Source organism: Carlito syrichta, unplaced genomic scaffold (assembly GCF_000164805.1).
Source record: "Carlito syrichta isolate Samal-C Ts95f unplaced genomic scaffold, Tarsius_syrichta-2.0.1 Scaffold316213, whole genome shotgun sequence".
NCBI classification, from domain to species: domain Eukaryota; kingdom Metazoa; phylum Chordata; class Mammalia; order Primates; family Tarsiidae; genus Carlito; species Carlito syrichta.
In genome coordinates, this window is record NW_007260309.1 from 191,245 (window position 1) to 213,536 (window position 22,292).

At 37.3% G+C, this 22,292-nt stretch overlaps 1 protein-coding gene across 2 annotated transcripts in view; it reads left to right on the forward strand.

Moving 5' to 3' along the window:
- Window positions 1-22,292, forward strand: part of DNAJC13 (DnaJ heat shock protein family (Hsp40) member C13) — a 127,291-nt gene that overhangs the window by 36,109 nt on the left and 68,890 nt on the right. For both annotated transcript variants that reach the window (XM_021706936.1, XM_008073927.1), the window contains exons 5-20: window positions 28-69; window positions 3,424-3,624; window positions 6,348-6,554; window positions 6,646-6,741; window positions 7,416-7,507; window positions 9,549-9,715; window positions 9,826-9,905; window positions 9,987-10,156; window positions 11,201-11,300; window positions 13,899-14,006; window positions 15,005-15,160; window positions 15,807-15,863; window positions 17,788-17,909; window positions 20,012-20,087; window positions 20,332-20,427; window positions 21,524-21,667. In XM_021706936.1, coding sequence (XP_021562611.1) covers window positions 28-69; window positions 3,424-3,624; window positions 6,348-6,554; window positions 6,646-6,741; window positions 7,416-7,507; window positions 9,549-9,715; window positions 9,826-9,905; window positions 9,987-10,156; window positions 11,201-11,300; window positions 13,899-14,006; window positions 15,005-15,160; window positions 15,807-15,863; window positions 17,788-17,909; window positions 20,012-20,087; window positions 20,332-20,427; window positions 21,524-21,667 — 1,914 coding nt within the window. The remainder of the gene's footprint in view (window positions 1-27; window positions 70-3,423; window positions 3,625-6,347; window positions 6,555-6,645; window positions 6,742-7,415; window positions 7,508-9,548; window positions 9,716-9,825; window positions 9,906-9,986; window positions 10,157-11,200; window positions 11,301-13,898; window positions 14,007-15,004; window positions 15,161-15,806; window positions 15,864-17,787; window positions 17,910-20,011; window positions 20,088-20,331; window positions 20,428-21,523; window positions 21,668-22,292) is intronic.

Below are 22,292 nucleotides of genomic sequence, written 5' to 3' on the forward strand. Positions count from 1 at the left end.
AAACTGTGGTTATGTTTTCTCTTTCAGAGATTTAGAACTGATTTTTCAGAGGGAAAAATCACAGGAAGGGTAAATACTTAACATTTATTAATATGTATTTTTATTTGTTTAAATGTTGCCCTTTATCGTAGAAATCATTTTATAATCTACAGTTCCTTCTGTGGCAAAGGTAAAGGGGAAAAAGGAAACAATGTTAACGTCTCCTGATACCATGTGATAGACATGATGCAGTTTAACAGGAAACTCAAAATATGTAGGAACAATTAGATTTGAGACTGTGAATGCTGGTAAATGAGGAAAACGTTGTCAGGCAAGAGAAAATTAGAGCATTAAAAGCAGTGCATTAAGTATTCAGGTAGTCCTTACTCAGCATCCCAAACAGTCGTATCAGTAAGTATCATACTGCTGATGGTGCTTATTGGAACATGCAATTGTCGTTTGGTATAGGAGTTTCTTGTTTCAGACATATTAAAGTTTTAGGAAGTTTGGAACATACTGAAACTGTCTTACTTTGTATTCTTGCTCTGGATCTGGCCTATGCCGAAGCCTGGCGTGGTGCACTGGCAGCTTTGGAGAAGTCATGGTGGCTGATTAGAATCTTCTTAACTTTCTCACACCTTCTCTAATCATTAGTGGCAGCATTTAAACTAAATCAGAGACTTATATAGAGAAAGAAGGGGAGTGTATGCTTTTTCCCACTCTCTTGAAATAGTGAATTTCTTCCCGGGAGCAGGTGACTTTTGTAATGGGGAAAAATAATGCCTAAACCTATAGTCCTGTTCAAAACCCTGGCTTCTGGTAAAACGCAGAAAATGAATTCTGATGTGCTGGCAGCACCATTTCCCTGTTTTTCTTAACCCTTGTCCTTTCTGTGGATATTCTCTGCTTGTTTTACATCCCAGAAGTCTTTCTGATTTGAGTTCTAGCAATTGGCTGGTTGCCCAGGAATCTTTTAAAATAGTTTAATAGCAACTGGTGAGCTGCTTGTTCCTTGTTCCTGATGAGCCATGGGCAAATTTCTATAAATTATAATGTGGTGTGCTTATTTTAATTATATTCTGTTAGCAGTCAAGTTTTCTGTATATCTGTTTGGGAAACAAGTACTTTCAAAAGCATACTTACAGATTTTGTTTATAAGTTTTCCTCTGTTATTGGTTAACTTAAGCCACTTAATATTTTTTATTTTTATTTTTATTTTTTTGAGTTGCAGTCTCACTCTTGCTCAGGCTGGAGTGCAGTGGCACGCTCACGGCCACTGTAGGCTCGACCTGCTGGACTTGGGCGATTCTTCCACCTCAGCCTTCCTAGTAACTAGAACTATAGATGAACGCTACAAGTCCACCTTATTTTTTGATTTAGTGTAGAGATGAGGTCTCACCAAGTTGCCCTGACTGGTCTCGAGCCTCCAGGCTCAGGCAGTCCTCTCACCTCAGCCTCCCAAAGTGCTGGAGTTATAGGGTGAGCCACTGCACTCAGCCAGTACTTTTCAAAACGTTGTGGTAGAAGCAGTATCTCTAGAAGAGTTCCTAAAGAATAGTTCACATAATTTTACATCAGGAGCAAGGGGCTCATCGAAGTGGTGCCTACACCTTCCGAAAAAAAGTAGTTTGGATTTCATCCCAAATGCTGTGCTGGCTAAACAACACTCTTGCCTCAGCTGAATTTTACAGTTGCCCTGACTGTACTCTTTACAAGAGAATCTTCAAAGTCCTTCTTGCTTTGCCCCTACGATCCTAAGGGATAAAGGGACAGTGATATGTTTTCATCAGCACATCTCATTAGCAGCAGTTGATTACCAGCTGGGAGGAATGGAGACTATCCTGTAGAGTGGTTTGGGGCATGCCAACTATAGTTTGGCAAGCACCACTGTTTTTTGTCTTCTCTTCCATTCACATTTCTGCTGGAGAGGTGATTGATCCTTCAGTTAGCAATGAAGACAACTATATTATTGGGTTAATGCAGCCCCTTTTGTCTTTCTGCAGAATTCCTTGTATGGAACTGTACTGTGTGTGATGCATAGATCAGTAATGTTGGGGGGACTTGTGATATGAGCCTGTAAATGTAATTGCTGAGTTTAGTGTTGGGATGCTTGGGAGGTGTTCATTACTTAATGCCATACTTTCTTTCCCATACACCTAAAAGAGCTTTCTCATTTTAGTATTAGAAATTGTCGTACTCTGGTGCAGCCAATTTGTTTTTACCTTAAGGATTGTGTAATTGACCACATATTCTTCTTCATGTTGATGAGTAGAAAACTTTGTGGTATTTGGGTAGGAATGGGGAATATTTATGTTACATGTGAAACTTTTGTTATTTCTCTTTACCTCATTTTCCCCTTATTTTGCATTTGTTTTTAATCTTCTGTATTGCATCATTTTGCTTAGCAGCCTTGATAAACCTTTTTTCTTTTTAAGAATAAAACTGGATAGTAAATGGATATTGACTATTCTGATTATTTCTGATCGTCAGCTACTTTAATTCTGCAAAGGAATGCTATCATCTACATGGAATTTTATTTGCTATTATGATAAAAACTCTCAAAAATAACTTTCCATTTTTGTGCTTTGATTTAGGCTTTAAATTTTTTTGTATGCAGAAATAAGATGTACATGAATATACTGAGCTAGCTCAGATTGTTTCAACCGAATATTGTAATTTTCCTAAAATGAGACTTAGCCTTTTCTGGTATTTAACTTGGATTAAAATAATCCATCAGAAAAGGTCGAAATCTTTTCACCAGTAAAATATCATTCCCAATGAAACTCCTTTAGAATACAATTTTTTTTTTTTTTTTTGAGTTGGAATCTCACTGCATCGCCCAGGCTGGCGTGCAGTGGTACGCTCATGGCCACCGCAGCCTTGACCTGCTGGGCTCAGGTGATCCTTCTGCCTCAGCCTTCCAAGTAACTGGAACTACAGGTCCGCACTACCATGCCTGCTAATTTTTTGATCTATTGTAGAGATCAGGTCTCGCCAAGTTTGCCCAGGCTGGTCTCAAACCCATAGGTTCAGGCAGTCCTCTCACCTTGGCCTCCCAAAGTGCTGGGATTATAGGTGTGAGCTACTACGCCCTGCCTTAGAATACAGTTTTATGTAGGATTTCTTTTTTCTTTTTTAGATTTATATAGAGTGACTTAAAATTGTTTTACAAAATATTGTAACCCAAAATCTTAGCTAATGAGAAAAAGAACTTATTATCTGCAGTTAGAGTGAACATTCTTAATTAAATAAGCATATTTATATAGTAAATTATATTATATAAAAATGAATCATAAAATCAATAATGTTTTTGACAATTGGTAGCTCTAAATATTTATGATGTTTAGATTATTGATTGTTTCAGCAGTGACTGATATATTAAAGGTAACTGTCTTATATGATCTTACTTTATGAACATGAAAGTAATACCCTTTCTCTCTCTAGAGATATAACTGCTATAAGCATCACTGGAGTGATACAAGAAAATCTGTAATTTTGGAAGTAACTCCTGGAGGCTTTGACCAAATTAGTCCCGCCACCAACAGAGTACTCTGTTCCTATGACTATAGAAATATTGAAGGCTTTGTAGATCTCTCTGATTATCAAGGAGGATTTTGTATTCTTTATGGAGGATTTAGTAGGTTGGTAAGTAGTGTTTTAAAGACATTTAAAAAGGAATATGACCATATGAAGGAAAGAAAAGTATATATGCTTTAATTCATGTAATAAAATGTCATGTAAGTCCTCTGGGAAGAAGTACGTCATTAAGAGTGTAGGCTTTGGCATCAAAGTTACCTGAGCTTGAATACCAATTCTCTGCTTCCCAAAATGAGGAGAGTAATATGCACTTCATAGAGTTTTTTTTTTTTTTAATGAGGATCTGATGAGATAATTTAAGTAAAATGCTTTACACAGTGGGTGGCATCGTAGTGTCAGTAATGATGGCCACAGTTTTAATTTTCATTAGTATTACTGTATTACCTAAAAGTTTCTAAGCTTTCTTTGAAAAAGTAATTTAAAATCTCTTATTTTAAGAGAGTCTTCTGTCCTTTGTCCAATTGTTTATAATGTGAAATCTGAATATTCGTTGAAACTTCAAGTTGAGAATTCATTGCATGTTTCTAATTTATATATATGTAAATTATGGGGTATAACAGAAGCTACATAAGATGCTGAGACCCTGTTTGTTAATCAGTAATAGAAGCTGGACTATAGATGATAACTTTCTTTTCTTTTTTTAAAGAAATATTCTGCTTTTCTTAATAAAATTTAAAACCCAAGCTCAGCGATTCAGTTGAACTTAACTTGCAAGATTCTTTTCTCTTGAGAATTTTAATTCCTGTAGCTCCCTTAGTGGCCTGGGAATACTGCTCCAAGATTTAGTGTTTTGTAGATAAGATATCCTTTACTGGGTGGGAGAGCCAAGGCAAGCTTGGAACTTTTATATGCATAAGAGGGTAGATGGCAGCAAAAGGAAAATAAACAGAATGATATGGGGCTGGATAACCTGATGTAGAAAATATAGTTTGTTCTTCACACTTATAGGCCTTTTTCCATCCAAGATTTCACGCTTTCCCCACTTGGTAGGTACCATCGTAAGTTTTCTTTCTATAGGATTGCATAGCTAGACATTTTGTTACCTCTGAGTCTGGACCCAAAAGATAAGGGCCCAAAGAAAAAAGCTTAGTTTCCTCTCCCATCCTAAAGCAGCCTAAAACAAGCTATCCTAGTGCTGTACAAAGGCTGTCTCTTCCCTGGATGGTGGAAATTTGGAATCATTAACCCCTTGTTGAAAAACATACCTGATTACAGGAAGGTGGCCTTTCAGGCTTTTAACAGGATAACTGTGTCACAGTAATTCAGTCAGGTTAGACAGTGGAGTAGGAGGGTAAACGTTAGGATGAGACGTGTTCAGTATTCTTCTTGCCAATACTTTGTATTGTTTGGTGGCGCCAAGAGGCTTTCATTTTGGATTGATTCACTTTCTCAGTACATTTTCTGCCTTTTAAAAAACATGAACTAAAATGAAAGCTTGGTATACACATGATATAACAGATTCTCTCAGCGAACTTTTAATACTTTCTGCGTCTGCAGTGACTAATAAATTTCTGGGACTAAACATGGGGTAATCAGTGTTTCTCAGCAGAGGAGCCGTTGTCCTTCTGAGCGGGGCAGTCTTGTGTGGGGTGCCTTTACCCTGCCCTTTGCAGGACATTTGGCATTTCTGGCCTCCAGGCACCAAATGCATGTGTAGGTTGAGCTTCCCAAACCTGAAGACTTGAAATGCTCCACAAACGGAAACTTTTTGAGTGCTGACATGACAGTCAAAGGAAGTGTTCTTTGGAACATTTTGGATTTCAGATTTGTGATGCTTCACAGGTTAGTGCAGATATTCCAAAATCCAAAGAAAATCTGAAACACTTGTGGTCCCAAATGTTTTGTATAGGGCATGCGCAACCTGTAGAAGCTCCTCTTTATCCTTACTTTTACAGATAAATCCCTGGAAGTTGATTTGTAACATCAGTAAGCCAATGACCTGTAAACATTTATTTATTTATCTTTTGAGTCAGAGTCTCACTGTGTCGCCCAGGCTGGAGTACAGTGATACGCTCACGGCCACCCCAGCATTGACCTGCTGGGCTCCAGTGATCCTTCCGCCTCAGCCTTTCAATGAGCTGGAACTACAGGCATGCGCTACCACGACCGGCTAATTTATTATTATTATTTTTTATTTTAGCATAGAGATGAGGTCTCAGCAAGTTGCCTGGGCTGGTCTCAAACCCTTAGGCTCAGGCAGTCTGGTCGCCTTGGCCTCCCAAAGTACTGGAATTCCAGGCTGAGCCACTGAGCCTGGCCAACTTAAACATGTAAATGTTCTGCAGCAAAATCTTGCAAGGAAGCCCACTTCCAAGGAAGTCGTGTTCCTGCCAGTTCACTTTTGCTGTGAGAACACGTGAGCTGCTGTTGCTCATCAGCTCCTGTATACAACAGGTTAACTTTGAGCTGCATTGGTTAATTGGGCCCCCTGCCCAGATGATACCACCATCCCTTGCTTGCTTGACTGGGGTGCCTTGAGGCTGCTATCTGGAAGCCTCAGATGCTGTTTTACACAAAATAATGAGACCCAGACCTGAGGAGTTACTAGGTAATTGCCATTCAGTTAGTTGCAAATCTCTCTTTCCCATACTTTGCGATTTTAATTTAGTAAAAGTCTTTTAACTATGACACGTTGTTTATTTACCCCTATAAGATTTACCTCTTTTTTCTCTAGAATTGCTGCTTTAATATCTTTTCTATGAATTGATTAAATTTGATCACATTTTAGCTGTTTTAACTCTGACTTTGTTACAATTTCAAAATTTATACAGCACTTATTTGCATCAGAGCAAAGAGAGGAGATTATTAAAAGTGCAATAGACCACGCTGGCAACTACATAGGTATTTCATTGAGGATCAGGAAAGAACCTTTAGAATTTGAGCAATATTTGAATCTTCGCTTTGGAAAATATAGCACTGATGAATCCATCACATCTTTAGCAGAGTTTGTGGTTCAAAAAATATCACCTAGACATTCGGTAAGACCCATATGTTGAAAATAAAAGTTTGCTCATCTGATTTTGGCACTTAAAAAAATCTTTTAATATGTCTCAATTTTATTGTTTGAAGGAACCTGTGAAAAGAGTTCTGGCGCTCACAGAAACATGTTTAGTGGAACGTGATCCAGCAACCTACAATATTGCAACATTGAAGCCTTTGGGAGAAGTAAGTTTCAGCTTTATTAGCTTAAATGAAATTTCTTCCTGTTGATAAATTAGAAGGCTCGGTGGCTCAGCCTGTAATCCCGCGCCTTTGGGAGGCTGAGGTGAGTGGGTTGCCTGAGCCCGGGGGTTCGGGACCGGCCTGGGCAGCGAGACGTCATCTCTACAATAAATCAAAACATCAGCCGGGCGTGGTAGCGCATGCCTATAATTCCGGCTACTTGGAAGGCTGAGGCGGAAGGATCGCCGGAACCCAGCAGGTCGAGGCTGTGGTGGCCGGGAGCAGCCACTGCACTCCAGTCTGGGCGACAGAGTGAGACTCCAACTCAAAAAAAACAAAAACAAAAAACTTTTCTTTCTATTTTAGCATTTACTCATGTCTGAAGGATAGGAAGCAGAGAATCTGTATTTAATTCATAACCTATTTATACTTATTGATTTTAGAACAATGAATATTACAAGAGTTACTTTCCAGACATATAAAGAATGGAACTTATTATTCAACAATTCTGTGGAGATTTGAATGAGACGCCTAAGCAACTGTTAAGCTCTGATATTGTAAACAACTCCCATTTTTAAACATTCACTTTTGTAAGCTAAGTGATGATGTGTGGTTTTTATAATGAAATACCACAAAACTGAGCATTTTTGATTGAACTTATTTTTTGTTTTCATTAGGTGTTTGCATTGGTTTGTGACTCTGAAAATCCACAACTTTTTACCATTGAATTTATAAAAGGGCAAGTACGGAAATACTCTTCAACAGAAAGGTATTTTTTTTAAATTCAAGCTTTTGAAATATCAGCATGTGCAAGACAAAATGCTTAATCAACAAGGAAAAGGCAAGGTTTATAGTCTAGAACTGTAAAATTATTTAACTTGGGAAAGGCATTATTTTGTTGCATATTTAAAATGACCTTTATTCAGTTTTCAAATTGCTAAAGAAGATAAAAATGATGATTTGATTTTAAGTAAAATGATGAAAATACACAGATACAGTATTTCTGTAACTAGTTTTTTAAAAGAGCACCTTTTGCTCGTTGTTTGGATAGCAGCAGCAAGTTACTTTGGTGTAAATACACTTGGAGTTAGATACTTATGTGTTAATATCATAAGCCAGTGACCCATTTTCCAGTGGAGGGTGCTTGCATGTTTTTGCATTCCTGCGACTTCACTCTTGCCGTGAGAATACGTGAGCTGCTGTTGCTCATCAGCTCCTATGAGGCCAACATACGCATACCGCTGTTCTTGCTTTGTGTTACTAAGCTGTTATCATGAGTCTTGCACTTCTTATTTTTTAGGAAGTTATTTCATGCTCTTGCAAATAGATTGAGACCAAATCTGTTTTTTTTTAAGTTCGTCTAACCAGTTCTGGGTGCATTTTGCTGCCTTGTTGAGGGTTTTTTGCTTCCTATAGTATGACTAATAATTGCTTTTTACCTTAGAAAACTTTCAATCTAAGATCAACAAAACTGGAATCTTAAGCAAATGATTATGTGTCTTCCTGTCTGGAATTCAAGGAAAGAGAACATCTGAAAAAATAGTACAGATGTTCTAATCAGAAGAAGGATCTCAACACTCAGTTTGTCAGGTGTTTTATTTAGATTATCCTGCTTAATACTGAGTGCCCTAGGAGGAAGATACTCTCATTCCCATTAATGTTTACATGCAGAAAGTAAAGCAACTTCTTTGTGACTTGGGATTAGGAAAATACTTTTTTGATGTAATACCAAAAGTACAACTCAGAAAAGAAAAAAAAAATTGCTAATTAGGCTTCAGAATATGTAAAGAACTCTTACATCAATACTAAAAAAACCAACCCAACAATAAATAAGCAAAAGATTCAGAGAGACACCTCAATGGAAAAGATGTTTGAATGGTTAAAAAACAAAAAAACCCTCAAATCTCACCCACTGATCTGTTGTCTCTATAGTTTTGCTTTTTAAAGAAACTTCGTGAAAACCGAAATTATACACTGTGCAGCTTTATGTGTCTTACTTATTTTACTTAGAACAGGTATTGAGATTCATCCAAGCTGTTGCATGTATTATTAGTTTAGTTCCTTTTTACTGCTGAATAGTATTCCATCATACGGATATACAGTATTTTGACTGTCCATTCACTAGCTGATATACACATGAATTGTTTGTTATTTGGACTATAACGAGTAATTATATTGTGAACATTCACATGCAAGTCTTTCTGTGGGCGAGGTTTCATCTTGCTTGAGTAAATATCTAGGAGTAGAACTGCTGGGTCATGTGATAAGTCTTTGTGTAACCTTTAAAGAAATTGTTAGGCCAGGCGTGGTGGTTCAGCCTGTAATCCTAGCACTTTGGGAGGCTGAGGCGACAGGATTGCCTGAGCCCTGGGGTTCGAGACCAGCCTGGCAAATAGGCGAGACCTCGTCTCTACAGTAAATCAAAAAATTAGCTGGACGTGCTAGCATGTGTCTGTAGTTCTGGCTACTTAGAAGGCTGAGGCGGAAGGATCACCGGAGCCCAGCAGGTCGGTGCTGGGGTGCCGTGAGCGTGGGCGACGGAGTGAGACTCTAACTCAAAAAAAAGAAAAAGAGACATTAAAGCTACAGTCCTTAGGTAACGTCTCTAAGGTCTCATTGTAGCAAGGTGAAGAACAACTATTAGAGCTCAGGCTCTCTCCTAACGCCCACTCTTTGTGCCTCCCATTGTACCCACAGTGCGTCCCTGAGCAGATTACCAGCTAAAGGCCTGTGCTGCATTCTGAATCAGAATTTCCTGAATTTCCCGTAATTGCCAGTCCTAACACCTTTTTACTTCTAATCTTGTGTAGAGATTCTTTGTTAGCAAGTTTGCTGGATGGAGTAAGAGCCTCTGGCAACAGAGATGTCTGTGTAAAGATGACTCCAACCCATAAAGGTCAGCGATGGGGGTTACTCAGCATGCCTGTTGATGAGGAAGTAGAGAGCCTTCATCTCAGGTTCTTAGCCACACCTCCAAGTAAGTACCGATTTAAACGGAATTGCGTTTCCATCCAGGGACTCAATAATTTAGAATTAGGAATGCAAACCTACAAGATTTCCTTTTGAATCTTTTTTGTCTCCTTACAGATGGCAACTTTGCAGATGCTGTTTTCAGGTTCAATGCTAATATCTCATACAGTGGAGTTCTACATGCAGTAACACAGGATGTAAGATAAATTGTTTCATAATTGCTCATTGTTACTGACTTTTGGTATGGAAACTTTTTGAAATATTCTTTCTTCACCTAGGGTCTCTTCTCAGAAAACAAAGAAAAACTGATCAATAATGCCATAACAGCGTTATTGTCCCAAGAGGGAGATGTTGTTGCTTCCAATTCGGAACTTGAGAGTCAGTTTCAGGCTGTGAGGAGGCTTGTAGCTTCCAAAGCTGGTTTTCTGGCCTTTACTCAGCTTCCAAAGTAAGTTGTCTTCTGAAACTTAATTTCTCTAAGAGAATTTAAACTACTCAAAATAGCAAATAAGAAATGACTTACCTCTTTATGTCTGATTAAACCCGGTAGGGGTAATATGATGGTTTTTATTCATAAGAAATGAAAAAGGAAGGCGAGGAGAGCTGAAGTGGAATATTGGTCTTATTCTCACTAGTTGTGTTACTGACTCTTGTTTTGGTGAATTTGAATGGGAAATTACTTGTCCTTTTTTTTGCGCTGGAGTCTCACTCCTTGGCCCAGTCTGGAGTGCAGTGATGTACTCACAGCCACCCCAGTGTCGACCTGCTGGGCCTCAGTGATCCTTCCGCCTCAGCCTTCCAAGCAGCTGGAACTGCAGTTGCACACTGCCTCGCCTGGCTAATTATTTTTATTTCTTTCTTTTTGGGTCAGAGTCTTATTCTATTGCCCACACTAGAGTGCACGCTCACAGCCACACCAGTGTCGACCTGCTGGGCTCCAGCAGTCCTTCTGCCTCAACCTTTCAAGGAGCCGAAACTATAGGCGGGTACTACCACACCCGGCCAAGTTTTTTAATTTATTGTAGAGACAAGGTCTCGCCAAGTTGCCCAAGCTGGTCTCAAACCCATGGGCTCAGGCAGTCCACTTGCCTTGGCCTCCCAAAGTGCTGGGATTACAGGCTGAGCCACTGAGCCCAGCCTAATTTTTGATTTATTGTAGAGATGAGGTCTCGCCAAGTTGCCTGGACTCGTCTCGAACCCTTGGGCTCCAGCACTCTACTCACCTCGGCCTCCTAAAGTGCTGGGATTATAGACTGAACCACTGAGCCCAGCCTACATGCCTTTTGTTTTCAGTTACCCTTAAAACTATTTTCCCCCTAAAAGAAAAACTGTTACGAAAACTGATATATTTCAGATGGGATTTAAAATATGTAATACTGCGGTAATGCAATGGGAAGTTAAGATGATCTATTGTGTTATAGTTCAGTAACACAGTAATTTTTCTTAAAAGTCCTGATGCTGTTATTAGATACTTGTTCTTTGTTCCCAAAAGATTTCGAGAGCGTCTAGGCGTGAAGGTCGTTAAAGCGCTCAAGAGGAGCAACAATGGCGTTATCCATGCAGCAGTTGATATGCTTTGTGCCCTTATGTGTGTAAGTAGCATTTTCCTTAAATTGGCCGGTGGTTGTAATTTCCAAAAACCCAGATTTTCATTGTACCAATAAAGTCCGTGTGTCTTTATTTTCTCAATTGCTCTCATAGACTTTATTTATCCAAATAAACATTTGGTTATCACATTCTATTTGCCAGGCAATGTGCTGTGTGCTAGAAATACAGAGATCTTAACACAAGTTCCTTTCTTCCTTCAAATTGTTGACATTATGGTAAGATAGGCATATGTTTACAATGTGGAAAAGTAGGGACCATGGGATCTCGAAAAGCATCACTTTGTATTTGTTTGATGATGCGGGAAAGATGAACGATCCTTAGCCAGTTTTTCTGGAAGATGTTACATTTGATCTGAAGCTTGGAGAATGGGCAGGTATTTTCCAGTTTTGGGGAAGCTTTCCTGGGACAGGGGTAGCATATACAAAGGCATGTTTGGGAAGCAAATAATTAAGGTATGGTTGGATCATAAAGTAACTAGGGGGGAGTTAATTAGGAGTTACAGCTGAAGGTGTATACAAACAATAGTAAAAAGCCTTCTGTGTCAGAGGAGCTAGACGGTCACGGGCTGAAGAGGACACACATCTAAAAGCTGTTTGATTGGTAAAGATCTAACTTAGTGACAGTTTGTGTGGAGGGAGAGACAACTGTTTATCATAGCTTCGAAGTTTCTGATTATGTCAAGTGTCTGGGACTTTTCCTTACACAGAATGTTTTAGGCAAAGCCTAGTGGTATAGAACAAATATAAGTCATCACTTGTATAAAACCTTGCATTCTTAAGAGTGAATTAAAGTTTAGGTATTATCTTTACGATTCCAAATAATTCCATTACAATAATTAGTGAGATAGCAAGAACATAAAATGACAATGGTGTGAAGGGTCATTGTTTTGAGGTCAAAAGATGCTCCTATCACTTAGTACATTACAAAAGTCTTAGGAGCTCTGTGTCAGGAACCAGGGTCAAAGACCAAATATTAGAGCAAAAGATGGTGCTGGTGTCCCTATCTGCACGGACTTTAGGGGCTGTATGCAGGAGCTGAGTGCAGAGACCAGTGTATAATATTTTTCCTAATGCTTAGCACCTTTCCCTGCTCAGAAGTCTTTTCCTATTCTTCCTTCATTGAAAGCTCGAAAGTCAGCCTTTAAGTAAAGCTTTCCCAGGCTTGAAGACGGTAGCCACTTATTCCTCCCTGAAGTCACATCACTCTTCCTGTGCACAGCTTTTGTGTGTCTCAGCACTTTCTTCTCTGCATCATTACTGTTTCCAAACATGGTGTCTTTCCTTTCTCAGTCTGTAAGCTTCCTGAGGACAGTATTCATGTTAATTTTTACTTTATCCTTAATAGACCTTGTCAAGCTGTTTAATAAATAATAACTGCTTTACCTATTTCTGTGTCTCAGGTACTATTCTGTTCCCTTTGCATCTGTTAACTTATTTAATCTTCTAACAAACTTTAGCAGTTACTACTGTTATACCTATTTTACAAAGAAGGAGTTACGGTCCAAGTAACTTGCTAACTTGCTCAATCTCATATAGCTAGTAAGTGGCAGAATAGGCTTCAATTCCAGCATTCTGGCTGCAAAGCCTATGTACTTACCACAGGGATATATAGTCTTTATTAAATGAGCAGAAATAAGAAAGAAGCAAATTCTGATACATGCTGCGATATGGTTGAACCTTGAGGATATGATACTAGTAAAATAAGCCAGTTGCGAAAGGACAAAATATATATATAATGTCAGATTCACAGAGACAGAAGAATGGTGGTTGTCAGGGCCTGGGAAGAAGGGAGAATGGGGGAGTTAGTGTTGTTTAATTTGTACAGAGCTTCGGATTGGAAAGAGAAAAGTTCTGGAGATGGAGGGTAGTGATAGTTGCATGAAAATGTGAGTGTACTTAATGCCACTGAACTATATACCCAAAAAATGGTTAACATGATAAATTATGTTATACATAGTTTACTACAACTTAAGTTAAAAAATTGTGTGGAACAAACATAGTGAGCCTTGTTACATATTAGATGTTGGCTATGTATTTTACATGAATTATCTCATCTAAGCTTAACAGTAATCCTTTGAGATAAATACTATTAATCATATTTTACAGCTGAGGAAATTAAGACAGAGAGAGAAAGGAACTTTCCTCGCCTAGTGATCTCCCAGTTGTAGTAATTAGCAAAATTGGGATTTGAACTCTATTCCTAACCATCATGCTAGAATGCTTTTTAAACTGTTATCCCAATAGTCAAAAGAAAATTGCCTTGAGACAAAGAAATATTTGCTGCTGATTTTAGTACTTGCTTTTATATAAATTCTTTGTGAGAATGGGGTTGTTTTTCCTTTTGACAAGGAGATCTGTGACTTTTGAGAATGTTAGTTACTTGTTGGGCCGATTATAATCAAACCGAAGGGAAGTTGTCTTCTGCCTGCTGTTGCTTATCATGAGTTTCTCTTTTTGCCTTACTTTAAAGGCTGTGGTTTTTAATTCTTACAGTGAATAATGACTTATACTCTTTATACATGACTTTTGTGTGATGCCAGCACATGTGACTGCTTATGAATTATCACTGTTTTTAATCAATAGCCCATGCATGATGACTATGACTTAAGACAAGAACAGCTAAACAAAGCTTCTCTTCTCTCTTCAAAGAAGTTTCTGGAAAACTTACTGGAGAAATTTAATTCCCATGTGGTAAGTTGTAATTAAAGTTGTCTTCAGGTTAAATACTGTAGCATTATTAAAAGGTATTCTAGAAATCCCACATGGGTGGTTTTTTTTTTCCTTTTTCTTTTGTTATATTTACAGACCCCAACTTTGGTCAGTATTGGTCACTAATAAAATATTCTGTTTTAGGACTATACCATTCATCTAGGAAGGATAAATAGGAAAGCCTTTAGATTTTTTATAGTGATATTCAAATTTTTGGTTTTTTTCTCTTTCTGTAAAAATGTTACTACGGGCTGGGTGTGGTGGCTCATGCCTGTAATCCCAACACTTTGAGAGGCTGAGGCTAGAGGATTGCTTGAGCACAGGATTTCAAGATCAGCCTAGGCAACATGGGGAGAACTCATGTCTACCAAAAAAAAAAAAAAATGACTGGGCCTCGTGGTGCATGTCTGTGGTCCCAGCTATTCTGAAGGCTGAAGTGGAAGGATTGCCTGAGTCCAGCAGGTCGAGGTTGCTGTGGTGGTCGTGCCACGGTACTTCAGCCTGAATGACAGAGTCAGACCCTGACTCAAAAAAAGAAGTCTTTATGAAGAAAATGCTCTAAAATAATTAAGCCAAATGTGTGTTCCTCGTTCATACCTAACAGTTTTGGAGATGGGCATTCTGTAATATCTAGAAGAAACATAAACAAATCACCAGAGTTTTGCAAGTATTGTCAAAGACTACTTCTTATACAAATAAACATTAGCCTTGGTTTTATACATTTAAGGAATCTTGGTTATCTCTTGAAATTTGACTGAATTTTAATTGTTCCTTGTAAGGTAGGTGGATGGTGGATTTGCTATACCAGCAAATCAAGTACTCCTTAACAGGTCTTTCAACTTTGAACCTCATGGGGAGAAATTAAAGTCAATGTTTGTTATGTCTGGCATACAAAATAACAGAAAAGAATACATTATTGCTACAGTGTAACTGCAGGTCCCTGTCTCTGAGTCTTCAAGGCGTTTGTTGCTTTGTTTCAGGATCATGGGACTGGTGCCCTAGTCATTAGTTCACTCCTGGACTTCCTCACCTTTGCCCTCTGTGCTCCATATAGTGAGACCACAGAAGGACAGCAGTTTGATATGCTCTTAGAGATGGTAGCATCTCATGGAAGAACACTCTTTAAACTCTTTCAGGTGAGAGCTTGTGTTTTCATCATCAGATAACAACGTCAGATAGCGATTCAAGGGAACACTTCTGTGGCCAGTTTGTCAAATAGTATATGCATACTTCTGTAGTACTGTTGGTGAATAGAGTGTAGCCTTGTATGTTATCATGCTAGGGAATGTTAGCCCACAGATTTCTTGATGTTTCAAGTAGAGTCCTGTTGATGGCTGTTGACACCGTTTTGATGCTTCCAACTTAGAAGTAGTGAAAAACCTGTTATTTCTGTGGCAGACCCAAAGATCCGTTTTCTTTACAAATTCCCAAATAACAAGATGAGCTTTAGCAAGGCTGTTCATAAACACTAGTTATTTTATATACTACTATAGTACTTACATCCTTACATGTGTATGTGACATTTATATTTTTATTAGTATAATAATTACTATAGTATTTATATAGTTATTCATCCTACTGATGTAAACTCTTTATCTACAAAGCTGTCTTGTAAGAAAACTAAAATACTTAACTAAACTGATTTTGAGTTGTATACTTCACTAATTTTATGGCTTACACCTTGCATAAAACTCTTTATCCTCCTTAAAAGCAATAGTTAAATGCATTGGAATGCATTTGTGTTTTATTCAGTAATACTTTTCTCCCCCCCTCGTTTTAAAGCATCCTTCCATGGCGATTATAAAGGGAGCTGGATTGGTTATGAAGGCAATAATAGAGGTGAGAGAACAATTTCGAAATGTTAAGCTTACTTTTATGTAGATTGACTATTTTAATTGAAGTTGGGAAACATGCAGTTCTCTGGGTAAGAAAAGTAATTTTAAATCTTTATTCAGAAATTAGTTTTAAACTAGTTGCAGAAACAATCCTCAGTATTAAGAGTTTTAAGATCTTGAGCAGGTGGGTTTATAGAGCAGGTGAATCTTTCTGTGTTATTTGTTCATTTTTAAAAAAATAATTAAAAGTTAGCATTCTATCTCTTGCTCTTTGGGGGATGATAGTGATAATATTGAGATCTCGAAGTCCTGAGGTTTCATAGAAATCTATTAATGGAGTCAGTTGATTAAAAAATGGCATCAAATAAGAATAGAAACAGAAAATTCCTTATGCTTAAGTACATTTGTAATTAAGCTCTAGAAGTCAGGACATGATATTGTCAGAGATACTGCTTTTTAAAGATAGTTGCTTTATCTTTATTTTTTTTTTAAAGATTATGGCTATGAATGTTGACTCTATGCTGTGATGTTAACAATGACGTCCCTCTCAATGGCTTTTAAATTATTTCATTGTTATAGTAGCAATTTGAATAAAATGTAAGAGTGCTCCTTTTGTCAGAAAAACTCAGCTATTGTGGTGCGTTAATATAGCATACAACTAAATAGTAAGCACAAAGTTAGTAAGCCCTTACGTGGCTATAAAAACAGGATATAGGCATTAAATTGGTTGGAACATCCAACGTTTATTTGCATTTCTAGTGTGTAAATACAACTAAAGGCTACTTTTCCCCCTCTAGTTAGTGGGTTCCCCATTTTTCACTTTTGCAGAGCTGATGGTTTCCAAAGCACAATTAGGACCATGAAGCCAAATAAAAGTTTACTCCTGACCTGATCCACCAGTGCATTGCCACTCATACATTACATACAGAAATACTATTGAGTGCCAAGTAAAAATCTAGGTGGTAACTTTTGGCTTCAGGTACAAAATACATGTGTCAGATTCATAGCCATTGACTAGCGCTGATATCTGTGAGAGAGACTTTATTTAGTCTGAAATCCTTAAATTATTTTTTTAATAAATTTTAATTACCTTAACTTATTTTTTTCTAATTGTAAAAGCAGTATATGATCTTTGAAAAAAATTGGAATGTACAGAAATAGTACAAGGAACAAATAAAAATAAATCATCATCCAGAGTTGACTTCTGTTAGCATTTTGGTGAATTTCTTCTTAGACTGTGCGCTGTTCAGAATGATATATGCGCCTATATATGCCATGTATATATTTGTATACATACCACATATTCATTTTGTATAATTGTACTACTTATACTTTTTTCACTAACATTGTGAGCCTTTTTGCTTTTCGACAGGTTTCCTTAAATAGCACATTGCTTACTTTTCCATGATTGCCTTTGGCTAATAATCCTGTTTATCTTGCCGGTTGCCAGAGTGAGTCCATATAAGCAAAGGAAACTCAGATTAAAAAGAGCGACCCCCATATCATACCATTCTTTAAAAAAACAAAGAATTGTATTCACTATGAAAATGAGCATGTCATCAATAACAAAAGCAGGCCAGGTTTGCAGATGCCTATGGTAGGAATGCTGATTTCCCTGCATTACCTCTCCTCTCTTTTGGCTGATGTATATGCAGAATGAATTTAATTTTAATATCAGATTTAGCAGAGCATAATTCATAAGGTCAGTTTGCCTGGAAACAACTGAACCTCATTTCAAAGACAAATAATATCTTCAAAATTACCTTTCTACTCCTAATCTGTGTCATATGGGTGACTGAAAGTTAAGTTTTTAATTCTTATTATATATTGAATATTTTATTTAAAGATGTAAAATTAGTTTTTTTTTAAAGTTGGGACAGCTCGTTCCAGATTGCTGCTTTAGGGATCATCTTACCCTTTTTCCAAAGGAAGGTGACAGAGAAATTGCTACAAAAATGCAGGAACTTGCCCTAAGTGAAGGCGCCTTACCTCGACACTTGCACACTGCGATGTTTACAATAAGCTCCGATCAAAGGATGCTTACAAATAGGTAGGTTATTTAATTTGCTGTGAACTAACTTCTTGTTTAGAGAACATATTCTGACCACAGAATAGTGTTTGAGTATGTAGATATTCCATTTTGTTTTGATCTACCTAGTTCTTGTTTTCTTCTTCCTCCCTCATGGAAGGGTTGTGCCCAAACGGCCATTGTTTCTGCCTGTGGGTAACTCAGAGGAAAAAACTGTTTGCCTTTTTCCCTAGTATTCTGTTATCAGGCTCTGAATTCCAGTCATGGGACCAATATGGAAAAAAGTATCTTAAAGTTCCATAAGTAAGAGGCTTATGGAACTAAAACTTCATGCACATGACCCCATGTGAAAACCTCACATAGTTGAATTTTAGTAGGTATATTGCTTAAAAAAAAAAAAAAATCCAGCCTAAACTTAAGGCTTATCTAACTAAATCTCTTGTAGTTAAAAACTTTACCCTTTGATGAATCATCTTCTGTCTTCTAATAATCATTCAGGTATAAGGAAACATATATTTATTCATTTATTCCAGGCTACGTGAATTCTAGCCCCTTTAGCCCTCTTTGTGATTCCTGATATGTGACCCTGTTGGCTATCCTGAGTGTACTATATTATGACTCATTAGTAAAAAATGAGTATTATAAATATTTTTAATCATTTTTTTGATTTTTTAAATAATAGCATAAATTGCTGACTCATGTACTTTGTTACAATGCTGTAAATTTCCGTTCTTTGTCACCTGTGTCCAGTGATTATATGTCATGGTATGCTGTCTTGCCAATGGTTTTCTGTGTCTATACTGTTATAAGAAGCTATCTGCCTCCCTTACTTGTAAATGTTAGCCACGAAAGTAGTCTTTAGTGTTGCCTCAGAGGATAGAAATACATAAAAGGATGAGTATTGCCCTAGTAACCTCCCTAAGCACTGCTGGACACCATCTTTCATTAAACTTTCGTGTTAGAAGTTTGCTTGTAGTGTTCATCTTATTATAGTTAAATTTCCTGCTGTGATCAATTAATGTATTTATCAGGGAAGCATTTTAATTTGGAGAAAATTTCAAAAAATTAGTAGTATTTGAATTAAGTGTTAAAAAAACCCATCAGTGTATAATAGAAATATCCTTTGACTTGCATGGCTATATCTTTTACAAATTGCTGTTATAAAGTTTTATCTCTTTTATCTCTAAACACATTTTAGGAGTTCACTGATCTGATAGCTACCAACTACTAGTGAAGGAAATGTTAGCTTTCATATGGGCACAGAAGTGAACAGTTTTAGTTATGTCTACTTTCTGACGACAAAGTACATTTTGCGTTTTGCTATTAAACTTTGTTTTTCGAGGAATGTAGCATATGTAAAACTTATGTCGATAGGTGGTTATTTGGCTATTTGCCACATCGGTTTCATGACCGTACTTACAGCAAATGGTAATTGAATCCCCCCTAAAGCACAGAGGGTCAGCGGTGAGTGAAATAGAGTTCCTGCTCATGAGACACTTCCAATTCAGAAAACAGATGTCATGGAGATTAAGATTGGTAAATGACTGAACAACAGATTCAGCGTGGATCTTATGTTTTCTCTTTGAACAAAATATGCTTTTAGTTTTTAAGATGGATAAGTAGAATAATTTGCTCTAGGTGGTTTAGTTCTTTGTCCAGATTCCAAAACTGAGAATATTTTATACCTGTGATCTTGCCAGAAAGGTTATTTTAGACCATAGTTATTGAATTCTGTTTGTTCAGAATCCCAAAGAATGATGGAATGCCATTCTCACTACTGTATCAGGACTCATGCGAACTAATTGTGTCATCAAGTCTAATTGTTTTTTAATTTTTTTCTTTCTTTAAATGGGTAGGAACCTACTTCTTCAAGTTAAGATCCATTGAAAATTAGGGTGTTTATCAGGGACATTTTAATTTGGAGAAAATTTTGGCAACATTTAAATTACTGTCTCAAACATCTCTCCACATTAAAATACTAATTTTTAAAAATTATTTCTAACAGAATTATTTTTTTATTGTAGCCATATTTTTATAATTATATGATATTTTGTTTTTAAAAATTCCTTTCTGTTCTAGCTGAGATAAAGCAGCAAACCTTTCTCAACGTCTGCTTTTTTCAGACAGCTAAGTAGACATTTAGTGGGACTCTGGACAGCTGATAATGCAACTGCGACAAACTTGTTGAAACGCATTTTGGTAAGTCAGTTGAGAAACTAGAAAGATTTATATACTTCGCAGTAAAGTTTTATTGAGTAAGTTATCTATAGTGTTAAAGGAATTTGTTTTTGATTGAAAAGGTATTTATCATAGGAGTTACCATAAAGTAACTGTTACCCTCTATAGCTAAATCACAGTATCAATTTATATGGATTTTCAAGGCAAAATTTTCATCTATACAGTTGTTTTGAAATGAACTTTGCGTTTTGTTCTTTGATTTTAGCCGCCAGGCTTGCTGGCTTACTTGGACAGCTCAGACCTCGTTCCTGAGAAAGATGCTGATCGGATGCATGTTAGAGATAATGTGAAGATAGCAATGGTAAATACGATTGTCCTAAGTGTCTTTTCTCTTGAGTATTATGTAGTCTTCCGAAACTCACTAAAAATTTTAGAAATAAATGATGAATCTGTTGCATTGGTTAGTAGTACTCCTTTTAAGTTGTTGGTAACAACTTTCTTGACGTAAAATTTACATTCCATAAAATTCACCTCTTTTAAGTATGCAGTTCAATAATTTATAGTATATTTACAGAGTTGTACAATCTAATTTTATGAATAGCAGTAATTTTGCTATATGTTTTGTTTTTCTAACTCAATTTATTGGCTCATTCAGGAATGGATTTTTTAAACAGTTTCAAGTGTGTAATGTGGCATTTTGCACATAAAATGAGATAGTTAAATGCTATTGGTAAAAGGGGCCAATAAGGCCGAGTGCAGTGGCTCATGCCTACAATCCCAGCACTTTGGAAGGCCGATGTGAGAGGGTTGCTCGAGCCCAGGAGTTTGAGGCCAGCCTAGGCAACATAGTGAGACTCGTCTGTATGAAAATAGAAATAAAAAATTAGTCAGGCGTGGTAACATGTCCCTGTAGGCCCAGCTACTCAGGAGACTGGGGCAGAAGGATCGTCTGAGCTCAGGCAGTTGATGCTACAGTGAGCTGTGATTGTGCTATTGCACTCCAGCCTGGGACAGTGAGACCCCAACTCAATTGAGAGTGGGACGCTGCAGTGAAAAAAGTTAATTAGGTAGGCCTCTTTTCCTTATAAGACCTATGTGAATTATTAGAGTTGGGCTATCCCTGGGAAAATTACTTAAATGTTTTTCATGGTATGCTGTTATAATAGTTTCTTACATATATTCTTTTTCTGTCTTCACTCCTCCTCCTCTATCTGGACCCATCTCCTACTTGCATCTGGGCCACCCCTCAAAAAGGTGTCATCTTGAAACCTAAGTGGAAAAGTTAAAGTTTCTTAGACAAAAAGTGTAATTTATTATAGAAGTTTTCTTTTTTTCATTGACCTTTAACATCCAGTATTTATTTTATCATGTAAAACAGATAGTATGACTCAGCTTTACACAGAGTTTAAAAATCAGTTTGCAAGCAGATATGTAATGGAGTCAACATTATTTTACAGGATCAGTATGGAAAATTTAATAAAGTTCCAGAGTGGCAAAGATTAGCTGGAAAAGCTGCTAAAGAAGTTGAAAAATTTGCCAAAGAAAAAGTGGATCTTGTATTGATGCATTGGAGGGATAGGATGGGCATTGCTCAAAAAGAGGTAAAAATAAAATTTGCTTCCAAACTAATAGCACTTCTGTGTGTCAGCTGAGATGATATTCACATATTTCTCACTGCATACCTGAAACTTTAAAATGAATGTCCCCACCTACTTCTAATTCATATTTTAATACTTATTTTATAATTGAGGTATGTCCTGTAGAAGCGGACTTGATCTCACAGTTTTTGTTGATCACATCTCTGTTGTTTCCCTTTAACCATCTCTTTATTTATGATAGCTTGTTCCTTATTCAAGGAAAATAATTTTAATATCTTTCTAAAACAAATGGGTTTCTTATAGAGTTCCAGAATATATAAACATCATAAAACAAATGTTATAAGCCGGGCTTAGAGGCTCAGCCTGTAATCCCGCGCTTTGGGAGGCTGAGGTGAGTGGATTGCCTGAGCCCGTGGGTTTGAGACCCGCCTGGGCAACTTGGTGAGATCTCATCTCTACAGTAAATCAAAAATTAGCTGGGCGTGGTAGTGCGCGCCTGTAGTTCCAGCTACTTAGAAGGCTGAGGCGGAAGGATCGCTGGAGCCCAGCAGGTTGAGGCTGCAGTGACCAGAAGCGGCCACTGCACTCCAGACTGGGTGACAGAGTGAGACTCCAACTCAACAAAAAA